Source organism: Cajanus cajan, chromosome 8 (genome assembly GCF_000230855.2).
Source record: "Cajanus cajan strain Asha chromosome 8, NIPB_CcT2T_4, whole genome shotgun sequence".
In the NCBI taxonomy this organism is placed as follows: domain Eukaryota; kingdom Viridiplantae; phylum Streptophyta; class Magnoliopsida; order Fabales; family Fabaceae; genus Cajanus; species Cajanus cajan.
The window spans coordinates 27017787-27037770 of NC_138524.1; the positions used below are offsets into that span (position 1 = coordinate 27017787).

At 30.6% G+C, this 19984-nt stretch overlaps 1 protein-coding gene across 1 annotated transcript; it reads left to right on the top strand.

The window, feature by feature from the left end:
* Window positions 1-7572: 7572 nt before the first annotated feature.
* LOC109811721 (major pollen allergen Ole e 10-like) lies at window positions 7573-9788 on the top strand. The gene is made up of 4 exons (XM_020375537.3): window positions 7573-7732; window positions 8903-8931; window positions 9040-9274; window positions 9591-9788. The coding sequence occupies exons 1-4, from the start codon at window positions 7675-7677 to the stop codon at window positions 9614-9616; spliced, it is 348 nt and encodes a 115-aa protein (XP_020231126.2). The 5' UTR covers window positions 7573-7674; the 3' UTR covers window positions 9617-9788.
* Window positions 9789-19984: the final 10196 nt, after the last annotated feature.

Below are 19984 nucleotides of genomic sequence, written 5' to 3' on the forward strand. Positions count from 1 at the left end.
CGACTATAAATTTGTTGAAAACTATTTATTTATTTATTTATTTATTATTTTCTATATCAATCAGTTTAGGACGAAATAGTTGGATTGGGATATGCAGCTTATTATTAAAACTTACTTTAATTAACTTTTTTTTAAAGCTACTTTTCTCTCTTTTCTTGACAAAGATTTACAGCCTATTACTAAAAGTAACATTACTTATTTTTTTTAAAGCTATTTTTTCTCTTGTTCTTTTTATAAAAGTAACTTCCTTAACTCTTTTTAAGAACTTTTCTTCTATTACATTTGATGCAACATTTTCTTTTAAAGAGAAGAAAGAATTTTTTACTAAAATATTATAAAAAAAAATTAAATACAAAAATGGACTCTCTCCCATTTTATTTATCAAAGTAGACTCATTTCTTGTAGCTAATCAGAATTCGATCTTTGGAAAGTCGAATTCTAACTTATTTTCCTCCATAATCAGTACTGTTCATTCTTGGAGAGCCAAATTCCAACAAAGATAAACAGTGCCAACCATGGAAGAAAGCAAGTCAAAATTCAACTTTTTGGAGACCGAATTTTGATTAGCTACAAAGAATGAGTCTACTTTGGTAAATAAAAAGGGAGGGTTCATTTTTGTATTAATTTTTTTTTATAATATTTTAGTAAAAAATTCATAGAAGAAAAGCTACTTTTCTTTTGGTCAAAAACTAGTTAAAATAACTCTAGGAAAAAATAAGGAACTAAACATGTAAACACAAGACGTACTTACTGCCTCATTGATGTGTCTGAGATGGATTTAGCTGATGTGTTTAAGGTGGAATGTTGCAAGTGATTGACCTTATCTGGATGTTGGCTAAATATAATCGCCAATACTAATGTCAGAAGCCTTCAGTTGGTGGAAATTGAGATCTCATGTAAAATGGTTGACTATCTCTAAAAAAAAAAAAATAGTATATTCATTTTTATTCATAAAAACTACAAAAACGATAGTATTAACAAACCTAAAATTTTGTACATATTATCTAACTTCTCACAACTAGACCAACTCTATTATCAGTGAAAAAATAATTTAATGTTGAAATCAATAAAAAAAAAATCAGTAGAATGACAATATGTATTAAGAGTCTAATTGAATATAAATTAATTTTTTTTACTAAAAATAAAGAGTATTTTTTTAATAAAAAAAACTCTCAAAATTACTTTTAATTTTGCATTTAAATATATTTTAAATGGTTAATGTAAACCTTGGTTTATTTAGTGACTAATTTTACAATCTATTAGTTTTATAGACTAATAAGATAGCCTCTTCCAAATTCAAGAATCAATGTGAATATTTACTTAAAAAAAAAGATTTACACGAGACTTGTGGGCCACTCTACTCCTTACTTGTGGTGGAATGAGAATTCAATGTGATGGGAAAAATACCATCTAGTAATAACGACGCAATATATAGTAGTAGAAACAAATTTATCTCAATTTTGTAGGAGGAATCTACAAGGTGTATCAATAAATATACATTACTAAAACAAGTAGAAATCACAAATGCACGACACAAATTTTTAATGCAAAAGACCTTTAAATACAAGGATAAAATTACGGGTCAACAAAGAAAGCACTTCATTATGATTAAAAAGTACCAAAATGTCTTCAACAAGTGTAAGTTTGAACACACCGAAATGAGAGGGATTTAGAGATTTGTACAAGTGTGAGATTGTATTGTTGAGAATAACTTAAAAGAACTAATTCGTATTATATATACTAACAAGATGTGTCTACTTTTTGGTGGCTCATCACAAAAAAAAACTCCCTACTTAAGTGTGCTTGGTTCAAAGCAATTTAGGGATAAGTGACCATTTGTGAAATTTCTTAAAAAGTGTGTGAGTTAGGACAAAACCCACTAAAAAGTATTGTGTTGATTTGTGAGGTCAGTCGTTGATATTAAAAGCAAACGTACACCTCAGAGAGGCTATTCACAGGCGATTTTAATTGATGAAGGATTTTGACTAACAAGAAATTATGTGAGGGGTTATCATGTGAAGTTTTATGAAATGAAACTATTGAGATGTTGTATTTGAGTTGTGTTACAACAAGTGCACAAAATAGTGGTTATAATAAATCAAACAACCCAAACACTTTTGGGGACAAACAAATTCTCTTTACACACAATGATGAGAAAACATATAAAAGAAAACATCATAAAAAATAAGGAAAGATCACACAATTTTATTTAACATGGTTCAACTTCTCATACTTATATTCACAACAACATCTTAATATGGATGCTCATTATCTCAAACTACATACAAAATTTTCTAGCAACACTTGAGAAACTCTCCCTACATCTAGAGAAATTTAAGAATCCTTCCCTTCATATGATGTCCTCTTTCATTTAAGATGGTGACTCCTTCTACAAGTCAGATAGTTATTTTCATCTCAAGAGCCTCTACCAAACATTAAAGAAAATAAATCCCTAAAATAAATATCATATTTTCAATTCTAAACATCTTAAAGAAAAAATAATACCCTTTTATATTTGCACAATATCTTGAAGATTTGAAATTGAAATTTTGAATTGTTATCTCAACAATTTATCCCTAAATTAAAATTTTCAAATTCCCCTTAACTCTTGTAGTCATTGATAGTCATCACAATCATCTTGAATCATGCGCATTTGCTCTACAAATTTCTAAGTATTCTTTGCCTCCACTCTATGAGCATTTGATGGACTTGCATACTACTTGACTTTGATATTGCCAAGGACTTTTGACACATAAATCCACTATTAAGTTCATCAAGTTTCATTAGTCATGCGATAGGTTGTTAGGTTGTAGGAACCATGAGTTCTGATACAACTGTTGGAATATAAAAACTTATTCTTTTATGTGCAATGATGAGAGAACACACCAGAGAAAAACACTATAAAGAAATAGGGAAGGATCAAACACATTTATTTAATGTTATTCAACTTTTCATTCCTTTGCCTACAACATTTCAATGAATGTTCATTATCTAAAATTGCATTACAAGTTGTCTAGCTAAACTTAAGAAACCTGATCCCTACAAGTTTTCTGGCAAAACTTAAGAAACTTTTCCTTCATATGACCCCTCCTTTTTTATTTAAGGTGGTGACCCTTTCAATAGATTGAGTAGTTCTACTCATCTCTAGAGTATCTATTTATTAACTTAGCATCCTAACATTAAGAAGAAACAAATTCATAAAATAAATATAATATATTTTCAATTATGAAAAATCATCCTAAAATGAAGATTATATCCTTTTATATCTAAATAATATCTTAAATATTTAAAATAAAAAATTTAAATTATTATCCTAACAATCATCGGTCCTTAGAAATGAGAAATATCAAAAATAGAGTTTCTTTTGTGAGCATTTTTTTGTCACACTCCATTCCTCCTTTCATCTTTTTAATCGTTGTAAACCAAAACTCGAGTCTTCTAAACCTACTGTCCAAAAACCATATAGATCTAGTGGTGAATAAATATCTACTCGTGATTGTACAGTGGTTGCCATATGTACCATATATATATATATAAAAGAGTTATAACAACACCGGTATAACTTTTACTAAATATTATATCGCTCAATAACTTTTAATACAAAATTTTATAAAATTTACATTTTAAATAAAGTTATTGAGTAGTGTAATACTTAGTAAAAATTACAACAATATCATTTGTGTAACAGCCCGATTTTTACAGATTGTATGAAGGCCCAAAAGCCCAATATGGGTGATTTAGTAGCCCAGAACGGGCCGTTCCCAAATTGGAATGGGCCGTTCCAAACCACCAAAATGGCCTATAACCCTAGTTGGGAATGGGTCGTTCCAAACATGGCCGTTATAGGTTAAAATGTAACCCCAGAACGGACCGTTCTGGTTTTAGAACGGGCCGTTCTGGATTTGAAACGAGTCGTTCCAGCGATGCCTGATGCCTATAAATAGAGCGCTCTAGCACTCCCAAAAAGCACACTTTTCACTTCTGACTTCTTTTCTTCTACATTCTCTTCTTTTATTCTATACTCTCTGAAGACCAAGGGGAACCCAGCGGAGAAGACCAACCAGATCCTGCTTAGTTTCAACTACTGCTTATCAAGGTACGGGGGAAAAGGGGAGATTTATGTGTAGAGTCACATGAAGGAATGAGTGGAGAAGAGTTCCTGTGAAAATTTTAATAATTTTGTAATTGTTTCTGTTTGGAGAATTATTGGTATTATGAGATTCTGTATGTGTTAAAGATTATCAATATATAATTAATTTGTAAAAATGATGATCTGGGAGAGAGAACGAAATTGTAGAAAAGTGCCTGTGAGTTAGGTTTTGGGAAAAATTGGGGGTTTTACTATTTGAGTTAAGATTCTATTAAATTGGTGATTCAGTTGAGTATTATATTAATTTATAAATATTATTGTTATATTATATGGTAAAAATTGATGATCTAGATGTGGATTCATAATGAATTGCTTGAGGGATATGTAAACCATTATTTTGTATGGACTTATCTATATTGTGTATGTGATGCGGAATTGACTTATGAACTGTGGTGTGATGTCTTGGCACAAATGTGTACATATTGTATCTACTGTTTTAGTATTGAATTGATAACATGATGTGGCGAATAGTATGTTATGGCTTAATTGTTCAATTAATTATGATGTGAGATGTTGTATTGAATGTGAATGTGATGTGATTGTGGTTCCTCACACTAATGACCAGGGATGGCACGACCCTTGGGTAAGTGATTCTACAAGGACGGTGTGACCTTGGCATAATGTGGGATGAGTGAGGCAATTAACACGTATCACTTATGTCAGATGTGGCGTGGCCTTGGCATAGGGTTAATTGTAAGATTTGTGTGGATTATGAATGTGATTATGGTTCCTCACACTAATGACCAGGGATGGCACAACCCTTAGGTAAGTGATGCTACAAGGATGACGTGACCTTGGCATAGTGTGGGATGAGTGAGGCAATTAACCCGTATCACTTATGTCAGTTGTGGCGTGGCCTTGGCATATTGTTAATTGTAAATTTGTGTGGATTATGAATGTGAAAATGATAGTGTTAATTGCAAGATTTGTGATGGATTTGTGTGATTGCGAATTATGACGTGAATATGATGCATGATTGATAGTTATGATATATAGAAATGCTTGTAAATATTTCATTATGTAATGAGTTATGATGAAATTATGTTGTGTTTTTCCTTATGTGCTTTACATATAGATGTTTTCTTTTCTCACCGTACAATTTGTGGATGTTTTAGGTGAGGAAGATCCGGCTATGAGTGACATCTAGAATGTCAACAATTGAATTATGGGTATGCTCTAATATTGTGACATCGGGGCAAATGATTTTTAGGACATGGATTTTATTTGTATATGGAGTTGTACTTATTATTTTGAAAACATTTTGTAACCTCTTATGTTTTATTTTCAAAATATTTTCGATATTGAAGAATTTTTTAAAGGTTTTTATGTGAACCCTTTTACTGATGTTGATAAATTTATTTCCTTAATTTATTTACATTATTACAATATATGTGTTGGGGTAGTAAGGGTGTTATAGTTTGAACCTATAACTCTTCTATATATACACACACACATATACATATATATATATATATATATATATATATATATATATATATATATATAAGGAGGGATTAAATGACTTAAAGAGTAACTCTTGATAAAGTTGTTTCATTCAATAATTCATAATGTATGTTGAATTTCAACAAGTCCGTTGAAAACTTGATTTATGGATTACAAATTTTTTATTTTAAGGGTTGGATCATTGAAATTTAACATACATCAAGAGTTATTGAATAGAGTAATTTTACTAAGAGTTTCTTGTGTTTGTTGGCTATTTTAAAAGAAAAAAGAGATCCCAGAAATATAGTTTTCTAAAAATCATTTTTATCCCATTTTGCTACAAAATCATTTCTATGGGAGGTGGAAATCAAACTTTCTCGAGTTAGGAGAAAAATTTAATGGATATAAAAAGATCACACTAATATCCTTTTTTAGAATAGAAAATCTCTCTCTTTTTCTCTCTCTATCTTTCACTCTCACTCCTTCTCTCTTTCTCCCTCTCCCTCTCCCTCTCTCTATCTTTCTTTCTCTTTATATTTCTCTTTCTACTTCTCTCTTCCTGTCTTTCTCACTCCCCCTCTCTCCCTCTCCCTCCCATAACTTTATTTCGCTCTCTCCCTTTCTTGTATTTCATTATTTCTTGTATATATATTTCATTATTTCTTAACCTTGTCAATTTTAATAATATTATTAAAATTTATTTTGTTTATATAGTTTAATGCTATTTGTTAAAACTTTTTAATTAATTAATTAATTTATTTGAATGCAATGAAATATATATTTTCCTTGTTAATAATATGTAGTATTTTTCTTTTTTTATTTTTTTTTTGTTAAACTCTGTGTATAAATAATTTTAACTATAAGTTTTCAACTTTTTAAAAATAGTTTAATGTTATATTTGTAATAAGATTTGAATAAATAAATATATATAATAAGTTTATTTGAATAAAGAATATTTTATAAAAAATATTTATATTTACAGGAATATAGTAATATAACCAAACATGAAAATCTTTAATTCTTAAGAACCCTATATGAATATTGTCAATAACCTTTATAAGTAACCAAGGATTTGTAATTCCATGTATGAAAAAACTTCTCTCTTACCAATGCCCCCTTCGTGTCACACACATTTAACTATTCACATAAATTATGATTCTTGAGATTTGTAATTTTCATATATGAAAAAAAACTTACTTCTTACCAAATGAACACAACTTATTAAAATAAATTGATAATAAAACCAAATTCTTAAAAAAAAAGACGTAAGAACAAAATTTTCCTAATTAAATAAAATAAAAATAAAGAAACTTTAACTTTGTAGGCAACATAATTTTCCAAGCTTCTCTTTCCTTTCCCCGTTGGAAGGAGTAATTGCATTCATAAAATTCAGTTTGCAAACTGAAATAGGAGGAAATAATTGTTAGTTAAATATAATAAAAGGTAAAAGCTAAGACGCTGCCAATAGAGGTGGGAGTTGATCCCAACTCACAATCATGTGCCATCACTAGAATAGTGTCCCCATATATTGTATCTGTAATTTTCAGCTTTTTCTTAAGTGTATCCCTTTTTCTTAAGGACCCTTTTTTCTTTTTTTTACATAGTTTATGCGGTATTAAAAACTAATTAAATATTAATTTATATCGGTTGAAACATATAGTTTTAATTTTGACTAAAAAAACATTATTTTAAAAATAAAAATTAAATTTAAGAACACAACTTTGTATTTTAAGACAAATCTTATTATTGCTAAAGCAAGATATTTGATTCTTTAGCTTAATTATTTTTGAGCACCGGATCAACCCAGTATCCCGGATACTTTAACTATTTTGTTTAATATAATCATATATTTAAAATAATAAATATATTTTATCATAAAAAAATTTCAAATAGTGAAGGGTGCCCTCCCCTTGAATCCGTCCCTGCACCCATGCACTTTCATTATAAAGGTACCATCCTTCTCATCTACAAAACCAACAAAACTCTCTCTCTCTCTCTCTCTCTCTTTCTATCTCTCTCTCTCTCCATCTTTCTGTTTTATAATCACATTCACAACTGTGAGCATTACTACCTAAAGCTGCATGGCAATGCTTAAAGTGCCTACTCTTCTTTACCTTTTGCTCCTATGTCTCACATCAGGTATGTCCTAAATTTTGCTCCAACCTCTTTTGTTTTGACTCATCCTATAATATTTGGACACAAGTTACATTGAGAACACTATATAGGGTGGCTAAGTTCTATAGACTCTTAAGAAAAAGACAAAGAAAAGAAAACCAACAATTTGTTGTTGTTGTTGATGGTAAGCAAAGAAATCCTTTACATTGGTTTATAAAATTACTAGGTTATTATGGGAATGAGCAAACAATGGTGTTGTCATCAATATTTGCTTCACATTTAACCATGCATTTGGATTTCGGCTTACATAGTCAATTCTATTTGCCATTGTTTTCATTTCGATGGGTTTTCTCTGCCTAGCTTTCAAATATATGCCGAGTTTTCTTACTTCAAGAGGATTCAATAGCTAATATTGGAATATATAGAGATGAAAATATTGGAATATATAGAGATGAAGTTAACTCTTGATAGAAATATCTATTTAATAATTAATGATATATTTTAATTATTAAATTAAAAATTCTTATTTAATAGATTTTTTTTTAATATTTTAAAAATTATTTGATTCTTTTTTACATAAATTAAAATTATTGTATAAAATTTTTAATTTAATAATTAGATCATTAAAATTTAATATAATGAACTTGATCTCCCACTCTATCGAAATGTATCAACAAGTCATTGGTTTAAAATAGAATTAGATTCAATTTTCTTATGCAAGATCTTAAGTTTGAATTTTGATAAAAAAAATTGAAAAAAAAAACTCTATTAAAGATAATTAGTCAAATTTCTTGATATAAATTAATAATTAGCAAAGTCTCAAGATAACTTTGTTTTAACAATTGCCCGGTGTTAATTAGTATATAAGCTTGGTCTTAAAAATATTTTATTTTATTTTTATTAATAATTACTAAACATGACATTATTTTAAATTTTCTCACTGTTATTAAGGACCTTTACAGGAAATAGGGGAACAATATTTGTTACCTTTAATGTAGAAAAATTTTAAAATATAAAACTAGACAACATTTTATTAATTATTAAAATAAAATAACAAAAAAAGAAATCCAAATCCCCCTTACTCTCTTCTTGGTTCACCAATTTCTTTATGGCAATATTGTAAGTAGAAGAGCTCTTATTTAAATGCAATGGTACATTTCCTCAAATAATTTCTTTTTCATTTAACAAATGCAGGAAACAATCTCTTCATGGCTAATGGCCAGGTAAACTATATATATAATCAATCAAATTCTACAAATTGATATTTAATTTGGTTAGTGTTTTCTTTAATTCCTAACTGATATTGGAATGTTTATTGAATGAAATGAAAGAGAACTTGGTGTGTAGCTAAGCCTTCATCAGATGATGCAACCCTTTTGGCTAACATCAATTATGCCTGTTCTCAAGTGGATTGCCAGATCCTGCAGAGAAGCAGCCCTTGCTTTGCTCCTAACAATCTCTTGAACCATGCCTCCATAGCAATGAATCTCTATTACCAATCTAAGGGAAAAAACCGTTGGAATTGTGATTTCAAAGGCTCTGCCCTTGTTGTGGTCACTGATCCTAGTAAGTCTTTTCCAACACATCCAGTCTGTTTGAGTAAACTTTTTTAATCACTTAAAAAAAAATTAAATAAGTTTTTCAGAAATTGAAATTAACTTATATATACATTATTTGTAGAAATTTTATTCTATTAACTTCTTCAAAATATTAATTTTAATTTTTGCATAAGATAATTTTAGTTAAAAAAAATTATTTTGAATTTTCTTTTAAATTTTTCTTCCTAAAAGTATTTCCAGATAAGCTTATCAAACATGTCATAATCTATTCTATTTATCATGAGATTCTGCTAAGTGGATTTTTTTGCCAATATACATTGCAGGTTATGGTAACTGCACTTTCGCATAGATATCGATAATGGAAGCGATTGTTATGCTTTGAGGCAATATTTAGGTCTGCGTTTGGTACTGTTTCTGTAATCCTCTGGTTATGGACTTTATGAAGGCTGTTCCCAATTTGTGGCCATGTATTATGCTGTATTAAATTAAATCAAATTTTACCCTTGCGAATGTTTTTATCAGTTTAATTTTTTTTATATTGCATTGAAATTTTATAATTTTTGAACAAGATAAAACTTTAGACTTATTAGCCCACATAGAAACTTTGATTTATTTAGAAATTCAGTAAAAAAGGTTTAAATATGTTTATATTTCCTCAAATTTGAAGTGTGTTTACTTTTCATTCTCCAAATTTAAAATTATTTATTTTGGTGCTTATAAATTTTAAAAAAGTTCAATTTAATCTGTTAAAATCACGCACAATATCATCAATAGAGGTCAATTGAGTAAGTTGGGTAATATCAATTGAGATCTAATGTGTTGTTTTAACTAATTAACAAATTTTTAATAAGTGAGATTTGTATTAAATATTTAATATTATGAGTTTTGTATGACAAGTTCATTAACGATATATAATAAAGTTATCAAATTAAGCTTGGTCCGATGGGATGGGTGTGTCTGACCAGCTCGTTAATAAGATTAGCTAAGTCATAATAAAGATGAATAAAGATGAACTCATGATATATACTCCTTTTTTTATAAGTACACCTTGGAGGTTTACATATAAAAAAAAGTATATATATATATATATCATGAGCTTACAGATGACTTAAATAAAATTAGAACATTTTGACTTAACTCGCATAACTCGATAAGCCAAATAAGTTTAGGCGAGATCGATCCGATAGAAAATAAAATAAAAATTAATAATTTAATATTAATAATAATTGTTAAAAAAAATATGATATAATGAAATAGAAGTTTTTAGAATTGTAATATTCTTTTTTCCTCCTGCCATCTTTGAAAAAATTTATAGAAGAAAAATAAGTAAAATAAATTAAATTTAACTCTTATCCAATAAATATTTTTCTTTTTATTTTTTACTTATCTAATAAATATTTTTCTTTGTATTTCTTTTAAAAATATCATGCTTTCAAACTCAAAAAGACTCTATGGTCTAAAGTAAGCTTCTATAGAGATATGAGAGATTACGCAACTTCTTAATAAAAAATGACTCTGTGAGAGGTAAAGTTGACACAACTCTTTTTAGAAAACTGTTCGGTTTGAATTTTATAGTAGCTCAAATTTATGTCAATGATATTACCTTTCGTGCTACTAATGAGGAAGTTCACCTTTATTCTATGGCCGAATAGGCTAACTAATGCTCATGCCCACGTGCCTAATCAATATTTCAATTTGCTACAATCTAAATTAATGCCTTAATTAAGTTTTGCTAAATAATTTGTATTCTATGATGTTTTGGTTGATTATGGAAAAGGGAAAGTGGTTGCTACTACAAATGTAGCAACTCCTTAGTTTTCTCCTCTCTAGTGTTTGGTCGTGGCAACACTAGATCCTGAGAAGCGTGACAGAGATAAAAATCATGCCTCTTGAGGTCATTGGCATGAAGTAGCCTATCCCTTTCTTTTTATGCTAGTGTGATGTCATGGACGTCATCATTTCTAATCATGACCTCTTTCCATATCAGTGATGCAACTATAGATGTTGCAAGTATTAATTGTGATAGTTTTTATTCTAATATATTCAATTACAACTTCATAACATTATGTTTATTTTCAAAATTTAAGGTGTCTTCATTGCATCTCTGTCAAGATGCATAATGCTTTTATTATGAATTCATTTATCCGGTTGCCATCCAATGTGTAGGGAATAAAGTGATAGAATCATACTTTGGAATGCAAGAGGTGACACACTCAAAGATCCAAGAGGAGTGGGCTAGACATGGAGGATTGGGCCAATCAAGGCCCAATGGGCCCAATGGGCCCTATGGGCCCTATGGGCTTGGAAGGCTCAATTTGAAACTTCTCATGGGCCTATCTTGATAAATCCATTTTCTTATATTTTGTACATATTCTATTAGTATAGGTTTCACATATTTTGGTCTTGTATTTTGGACCACATAGATTAGCATTTTTTGGCCATAGGCTTATTGGGCCTGTTTTTGGGCTTTGTGGGCCTTTGGGCTTTTGGTACCCAATATTGGGCTCATTTTCATTCTTGTAATTTTTCCTATTCATTGTATTTGATTGAACATTGTATTTAGGTCATTAGATTAGGATTTAAGGAGGATTATTAGTTTAATTGAATTAGGCAAAACTAGGTTTAATTTAGCATGCATTTAAGTTGCATTTTGAGTCACATGGATGGTGCCACCTTGGCTGAACATGTGTGACTCAAATTCAACCCTAAATGCACACTAAATCAAACCTAAATACACCTAGCATCAATGTGAACCAGACTTGTACATGTGAGTTAAGTTTTGAATTCAAAATTCAAAACTAGGTTTAATTTAGCATGCATTTAAGTTGCATTTTGAGTCACATGGATGGTGCCACCTTGGCTGAACATGTGTGACTCAAATTCAACCCTAAATGCACACTAAATCAAACCTAAATACACCTAGCATCAATGTGAACCAGACTTGTACATGTGAGTTAAGTTTTGAATTCAAAATTCAAAACTAGGTTTAATTTAGCATGCATTTAAGTTGCATTTTGAGTCACATGGATGGTGCCACCTTGGCTGAACATGTGTGACTCAAATTCAACCCTAAATGCACACTAAATCAAACCTAAATACACCTAGAATCAATGTGAACCGGACTTGCACATGTGAGTTAAGTTTTGAATTCAAATTCAAAATTTGAATTCAAAATTTGGCGCCACATGTGAAGCCTCCACATTGGCGCCAAGTGTCCCTATATCCGGGTCCATTTAAGCTTCATCCTTCACTCATTGTATTCACTTTTGATATATGAAATTTGAGAGCAAATATTCTGCCAAGTTTCTTCCAAAAGTCACCAAGAGAGAGCCATCACATTTTAGGAACCCTAGCTAGGTTTCCTACCTTTTGAAGTGAGCTTTCCTTTGTTCCTTAAGCTTGGATGCTTCCATCCATAGTCTAGGAACCCTAAGTCCGAAAATCTTCCTTCCTTCAAGTGTCCTACATTCGGATTCAATCTCCATTGAAGAGGTCCAAGCATTGGTGAATCCGAGGAGAAGAACATCTACCACTTCTCCTAGTATTTGCCATCATTTTTGGTATCAAGAGCAAGGTCTTCAAGGAGATAAGTTGTTTCACTTTTTGAGTCCGTTTCTTCTTGTGTTCTAGTGTGTTCTTTGTGTTCTAATTGTCTTGATTGAGTTTCTTTTCGGATCTATACGTTTTGAATCACATTTTGTTCCATAGATCCATTGGTTGATTGTTTTTGAATTTTCTTCCACAATCAACATGTTTAGGACCTATTAGCTTGTGCTTTTTTTGAATTTCTTTGAGTCTCTCCATTCTAGTATGTGTCCGTGATTGGACTCCATGCATTGCATTAGATTTTGGTTTTGAATCCATGTTTTGTCTTAGAGTGTTTGTTTAGTCCTTATATGTTTAAGAATTCCTTGAATAACATGTTGACCTAATTTTGTTTTTGAGTGCATTGTTCATCATTTGTTTCTCTCGGTTTGTGTTCTATTGTGCCTACCTATATGTGCTTTTTCTTTTGCCTTATTGTGTTAATAATATGCTACTAGTTCTAGCAAATTTCTTTAGAGTTAGGTTTCCATTATGTACTTAAGTTTTCAAATTACTTTCCATTAAAAAAAATCTTAAGAAAATTTGTGTTACCTAAAATCTCAAGTGCTTAATCCTACTTCTAGTGCACTAACTTTGTGGATTCAAATTTTATAAAAAAAAAAGAATTAAGAGGCTGAAAACAGAGATAAAAACAGAGCCTAAGTTTCAAAAGTTCAAAAGAAAAGAGTACAAAAGGAATCCAAACACAAAACCTAAAGACTAGTGCACTAGTTTCATCATTTTCACTTGAATTTTTGGTTAACTTGTAGTCTCGGTTTCTATAGCTTGGAATCATAAAAAAATTTGAAACAAAAGGAAAATACCTTCTCTGGAATCTTAATTTGAATATAGAAAAAGAAAGAATTAAAAAAAATAGATAAAGCAATTTAAATTGAAAAAGCCGAGAGGTGTACATTGACAAAAAAATACTTGATTCCTTGGCTTGTTTTGACTACTACTTGTTCTATACTTATCCAATTGCTTTCAAATTTTTTTTGTAATGTTCATCTACTCTAGTACCTATCTAGGAACCTTCCTAACTGAGTGCTAGCTTTATTTGGAGTCTTATTTTTCAGTTTTACTTGTTGAACCTCTTTGAGTCTTGTCATATATACATATTACTCTTCATTTTTGGTATAATTAAGCTTTTCAAATTGTGCTTTTATTGCTTGTCTTGTTTTCTTTCATTAAATTCCCTGTGCTGGAAGTGGCCTCAAATCTTTGCTTAAGGATCAAGCATTGCTCAACAAAGAGTAGGAAAAGTTTGGACACTAAGACTACAAAATTTTGACCTAATTTAGTGACCTAGCTTTTCCTAAATTTCCTTCACTTGAGTGACCATTCCTTTCACCTTGTGAGGAGCCTACATTAATCAAATTGTTGTGTTATTTGTGCAGGGTCCAGGAGCAAGCAAAAACAAAGATTAGTGGTGGATTGAGACACTTAAACAAGTGTTAGAAAAATTGGACAACAAATCCGTCACTAATTGGTCACTAAAGCTGCCACAAATTATTTTCTAGTGTAGTTTAATTTTTTGCAATTTCTCTTGTATTTTTAATCAATTTGTAAAGCTTGGAGGGAGTATTAAGGAGCTGGTCAGGTATATCTAATCTCTTGGTAGCTCACTCACGTGTAGTACTAGTGGAAGTGACTTGGAAATTTCATATGTTTCAAGCTTCCACTTAGGGCAAAACGACTAGTTGCTTAATCTTGCTTCCTTTAAGTGTTTGATCTTTAATTTTGTTTATTTTGCTTCCTTGATTCGACTAGCCTTGTGTAGAATTACTTGTTCACGTTTAGATAGCTTAAAAACAATTGTGAAAAGCATACTACATAAAAATCTTTGTGAAAATTTTTGTGGAATTGAAAATACCACAAAGGAGTTTAGTGATTTCCACTTGAAAAGTCTTGGTTATTAAGTGGCTCTTAGTAGCTCACCTACCTTGATAGTGCAATTTATACACTTAGACTTCCAAGTGTTATTTTTGTTCCTAGAAAAACCAAAAATATTTTCTTTTTGCATTGCATTTTAAAAAATTCTTGAAACTTAACTAGTTTGCTTAACATTTTCTCTTGTTTTTAAACTTTTAAATTCAATGTGTTTAATTGTCAAGTTTTCTATATGCTTGCTTGTGGACATTTAAGGGAAACAATCTCTAAGTTCCAAAGGCTTAGTGTTGTTTAGAACCACGTTTAGCTAGTAATCTTTAGCCAACTTTTCTTTAGGAATTTTTGAAAACTTATTTTGGAAAACTCTTTTTGTTTAATTATGAGAAAATATTCCTCAAGTGGTAGGGACTTAAGCTCCCCAAAAAGTTTTTCACATCCTACTCAAGAGCTTAAATCACTAACACTTTGGACAAAGCAAGAAGTGTTAACAAGAGAAAAAGAAAAACTTGAAAGAAAAGCACGACTTGCAATTTTAGAGGAAGAAATTCAAATTCTTAAACAAAAGCAAGAAAAACTTTTAGCAAAAGAAAAATTGAGAAAAACAAGAGCAAAAGAAAGAAAAAAAGCATTTCTCTTAGGGAAGAGTAAGGAGGAAAATATCTCCTCTAAAGGACTTGTGAGTGAAGAGAGTTGTTTTATAAACCATTTGCAAAATACTCTCTTCATACATCAAGACCTAAACTCTTACCCTCATGCTACCACTAGTCATGAAGTGGAGATTCTAAAACAAAATATTTTAAAGAAAAATGAATCTCAACTTCAAGATGTAGTGAAGAAGGAGTGGACTACACTTAGATCTACTTCTTGTGCTACTTCCTTGGAGGTGCCCAAGGAAGATAGCCTTCCTCTCTTTAGGACTCCTTCTACCTTAGTTGTTCTAATAATGCACCCAAATTTTGGAAAATATTGTTTGATAGATACATCTTGTCATATTTCATATTCTATTTTTGATCTTATGGGAAGTTCATCTTTATTTAAACTTAATTTGCACCCTTCCCTACAAGACAAAAATAGTTTATATGAGTTTTCAAGATTTTCCAAGACATTTTATCTACCAAACAATATGATTCAAAATTGTTTAGGACGTTTTCTAGTATTTGTTTCTTTATATTTTAGGAAAAGCCTAGGTTACCATTTAGGGTACTTTAGGCAAGATATTGTAGTGTTTAAAAATCATTCTTTTCGTTGTCTTAGTCATAGTGTTCTTACATTTTTAGGTTTTACTTCTAGGTTGTGCTTAGAAGAGGAGCCTATTTCTATTTTTAGAGAGTCTAATTTTGATATTTTATCTTTCTTTGTTCGATTAGATAGAAGGACTCCTCTTAGGATCCATGATTTATTCTTTTACCATATCACTTCTTATTCCTTGCATGTTTTACATGTAGGTGTTAATTTTTCTTCCATTCATCCTCTAGATTTGAGGACAAATCCTTTTCAAGAGGGAGAGGATGATGGAATCATACTTTGGAATGCAAGAGGTGACACACTCAAAGATCCAAGAGGAGTGGGCTAGACACGGAGGATTGGGCCAATCAAGGCCCAATGGGCCCTATGGGCTTGGAAGGCCTAATTTGAAACTTCTCATGGGCCTATCTTGATAAATCCATTTTCTTATATTTTGTACATATTCTATTAGTATAGGTTTCACATATTTTGGTCTTGTATTTTGGACCACATAGATTAGCATTTTTTGGCCATAGGCTTATTGGGCCTGTTTTTGGGCTTTGTGGGCCTTTGGGCTTTTGGTACCCAATATTGGGCTCATTTTCATTCTTGTAATTTTTCCTATTCATTGTATTTGATTGACCATTGTATTTAGGTCATTAGATTAGGATTTAAGGAGGATTATTAGTTTAATTGAATTAGGCAAAACTAGGTTTAATTTAGCATGCATTTAAGTTGCATTTTGAGTCACATGGATGGTGCCACCTTGGCTGAACATGTGTGACTCACAAATTCAACCCTAAATGCACACTAAATCAAACCTAAATACACCTAGCATCAATGTGAACCGGACTTGTACATGTGAGTTAAGTTTTGAATTCAAAATTCAAAACTAGGTTTAATTTAGCATGCATATAAGTTGCATTTTGAGTCACATGGATGGTGCCACCTTGGCTGAACATGTGTGACTCAAATTCAACCCTAAATGCACACTAAATCAAACCTAAATACACCTAGCATCAATGTGAACCGGACTTGCACATGTGAGTTAAGTTTTGAATTTGAATTCAAAATTTGGCGCCACATGTGAAGCCTCCACATTAGCGCCAAGTGTCCCTAATTCCGGATCCATTTAAGCTTCATCCTTCACTCATTGTATTCACTTTTGATATATGAAATTTGAGAGCAAATATTCTGCCAAGTTTCTTCCAAAAGTCACCAAGAGAGAGCCATCACTTTTTAGGAACCCTAGCTAGGTTTCCTACCTTTTGAAGTGAGCTTTCCTTTGTTCCTTAAGCTTGGATGCTTCCATCCATAGTCTAGGAGCCCTAAGTCCGAAAATCTTCCTTCCTTAAAGTGTCCTACATTCGGATTCAATCTCCATTGAAGAGGTCTAAGCATTGGTGAATCCGAGGAGAAGAACATCTACCACTTCTCCTAGTATTTGCCATCATAAAGACACTAAGGTCAAGGAATATTTGATAGACCAATTTAGTCTAGGAGGCAAGGAGATTTACTTAGTACTTTATTTGAATGGGTATATTTTATTTGAATTGTAAATTAAATTATAACTTTCTAACGATGTTATAAAATGTAGGGCTCATTGGGAGTTACTCATTATAATTTTTAGACAGTTTGTGATTTTCTTGTGTTCATTACATAGGAAAACTACCAAATATTCTGTTAGACACCTTATTCACTCACAAGTATCTAATTTGAATGGATATTATTTTATATATAATTTAATTAAACCAATAATAACTTCATTCTTAAATTATTTTTGGTTTATCACTCATTGTAATAGATCTTTGGATGTAAGCTTCATCTTGCAAGGGCTTTCTCAAGTAGCTTGGAATAACTTCAATATATTATCTCAAAAGTAAGTCAAATGTTAACCTAATACTTAATTACAAATGAAAATACATTCTAATTGTACGTATTTAAATTTTAGTGCCTACATCAAATAATAATCATGAGTGCGGTTATTATGATATGAAACATATGCTCACCATTATCTCCGATAACATTAGGGACTCATGGAAGGAGGTAATACAAATATAAATCAATTTACTATAATTTATTATTTAATTATTTAATTATTGACTAATGTTTAAATTATCTCTATTTTAAAATTATAGGTATTCAAAAATCCAACTTCATTCATCTTTGAAGAGTTGGAGGAAATCCAGAAATAGTGGGCGTCCATTTTTCTAGTCTTTATGATGACTATTTATTTATTTTTACATTGTTATAGATATTTAGCATTATTAAAGTAATTTTTTTTTTACTTTAACTTGATGTATAATTATTTTTCTTTATTAATTGACTGTATTTGTTACAATTATTGATAATTTGAGAGATATTATATATTATTTAGGGTGGTATCGAACTAGATAGCTTTATATTATATTGAACTATTTGGGAATTCTATTTGTTAGGTACAAGTTTGGAAAAATTTAAAAATAGAACATAATATTTTAAAAAAAACTCCACATTTTATAAAGGTTGTGACCTTATCAATTTTAGAAAGAGCATATTTTATGACGGGTGTGATGTTATCTATCATAGAATTTGATACTTTTTATGACGGTTAATGTCAAACATGTAATATAATGTGACATATTTTATCTTAGATAAGGATATACTCGCTATAAAATGTACACTTTTTATGATGGGTTTGGTCACGCCTAATATAGAAAATGAATTTTTTATGTTGATTGTTGATACGTCATAAAATCTATGAACATTTTATATCCCTAAGATCTACGATGTGTTCAAAACCAATATAAAATATCTAAAACTCCCGATACAAAAAGTTGTTTGCTTTTCATTTAATTGACATTTAGGAAGCAATTTAGTCCAATTTATTTGCATAAATGGTTGTCTTAGTATTTTATTTTTGTTCTTTTTGTTACATATTTATCTTTTTTTTCAAACCTATTAGGCTGGGGCATTATTATCCCTGCTAATTAAAGTGAATTGGTTGGATGCTAAAAAGGAGTATTTGAACCATCTGACCATACATGATCATCGTGGACCCACAAATGATTGAAAATAAGAAGATTCTAGATCAATCTCAAATGGCATGGACATGCCACTCAATTACATGCTCATGTTAGTTGTGATGGGTTGCATGTACTCTTCAATAAGAATGACAAAGATATATTGTCCCATTATATATTAATTAAAAAGATTTCTAAGTTGTTGAGAAATTTTTAAAAAAAATTATAAATTCAAATTACATAGTCTCATATTGACTCTCCGATTAATTTACAATAACCTATGTATAACTTCACTTAGAATTTGTCATGAGTTAAGAAAGTTTTAACTCCTAAAACCTGCTCGTTTATAGCACAATTAGGTTTTATGCTAGAGTTTATCCTTTCTAGTAAACGTTTTCGAGTTGTAATTTCCCCTATAATCAAAATCAAAGTCTTCACACTTAATATCTTCATTTCCTCTCTCTCTCTCATCTATATTTATACTTTTGAAGGTAGGCTAAAATGTTCCATGTGTAATTATATGAAGTGCCTATGCGTGTGGGTCATCATCAGCGTATGGTATGTTCATTGTTTCCAGGCACTTAGAGATAGACTCAAAACAAGCCTTGAGCAACTTTATCCTTTGCTTTCCATCTTACAGCATTCTTCACCAATTTCATCATCTTGATGGCACGATCCTTCACATCATGAGCTTCTCTTGTTGCTTCTCTTGCTTCACTTAGCAGATGTACATTGTAATGAGCAAGAACCTTGCTAATGAACATAGCATAAGGATATTTGTAGTCCATAAGTCTTCTAGTTTTCAGCATTGTGTCTTGCAACTCATAAATCTAGTCGGCTTTAATTTGATTCTTAAGGGCAGCCATGAGAATCATGTTATCCTCATTGATTTGAGCATGATTGCTCCCCTTTGTAGCCAAAACCCATGAGATACAATAATGTAGCAGCCTATCTTCAATGAATAAACCACCAAAATTATATGTGACCTTCCTGTTGTTCCTTTTCTTTGCAGCCTT

Bases quoted from the DNA above. Each gene is read 5' to 3' on its own strand.
- LOC109811721 (XM_020375537.3), top strand. From the start codon at position 7,675: ATGGCAATGCTTAAAGTGCCTACTCTTCTTTACCTTTTGCTCCTATGT. The intron at 7,733-8,902 runs GTATGTCCTAAA...TAACAAATGCAG, and splicing joins GCTCCTATGTCTCACATCAG to GAAACAATCTCTTCATGGCT. The intron at 8,932-9,039 runs GTAAACTATATA...ATGAAATGAAAG, and splicing joins TCTTCATGGCTAATGGCCAG to AGAACTTGGTGTGTAGCTAA.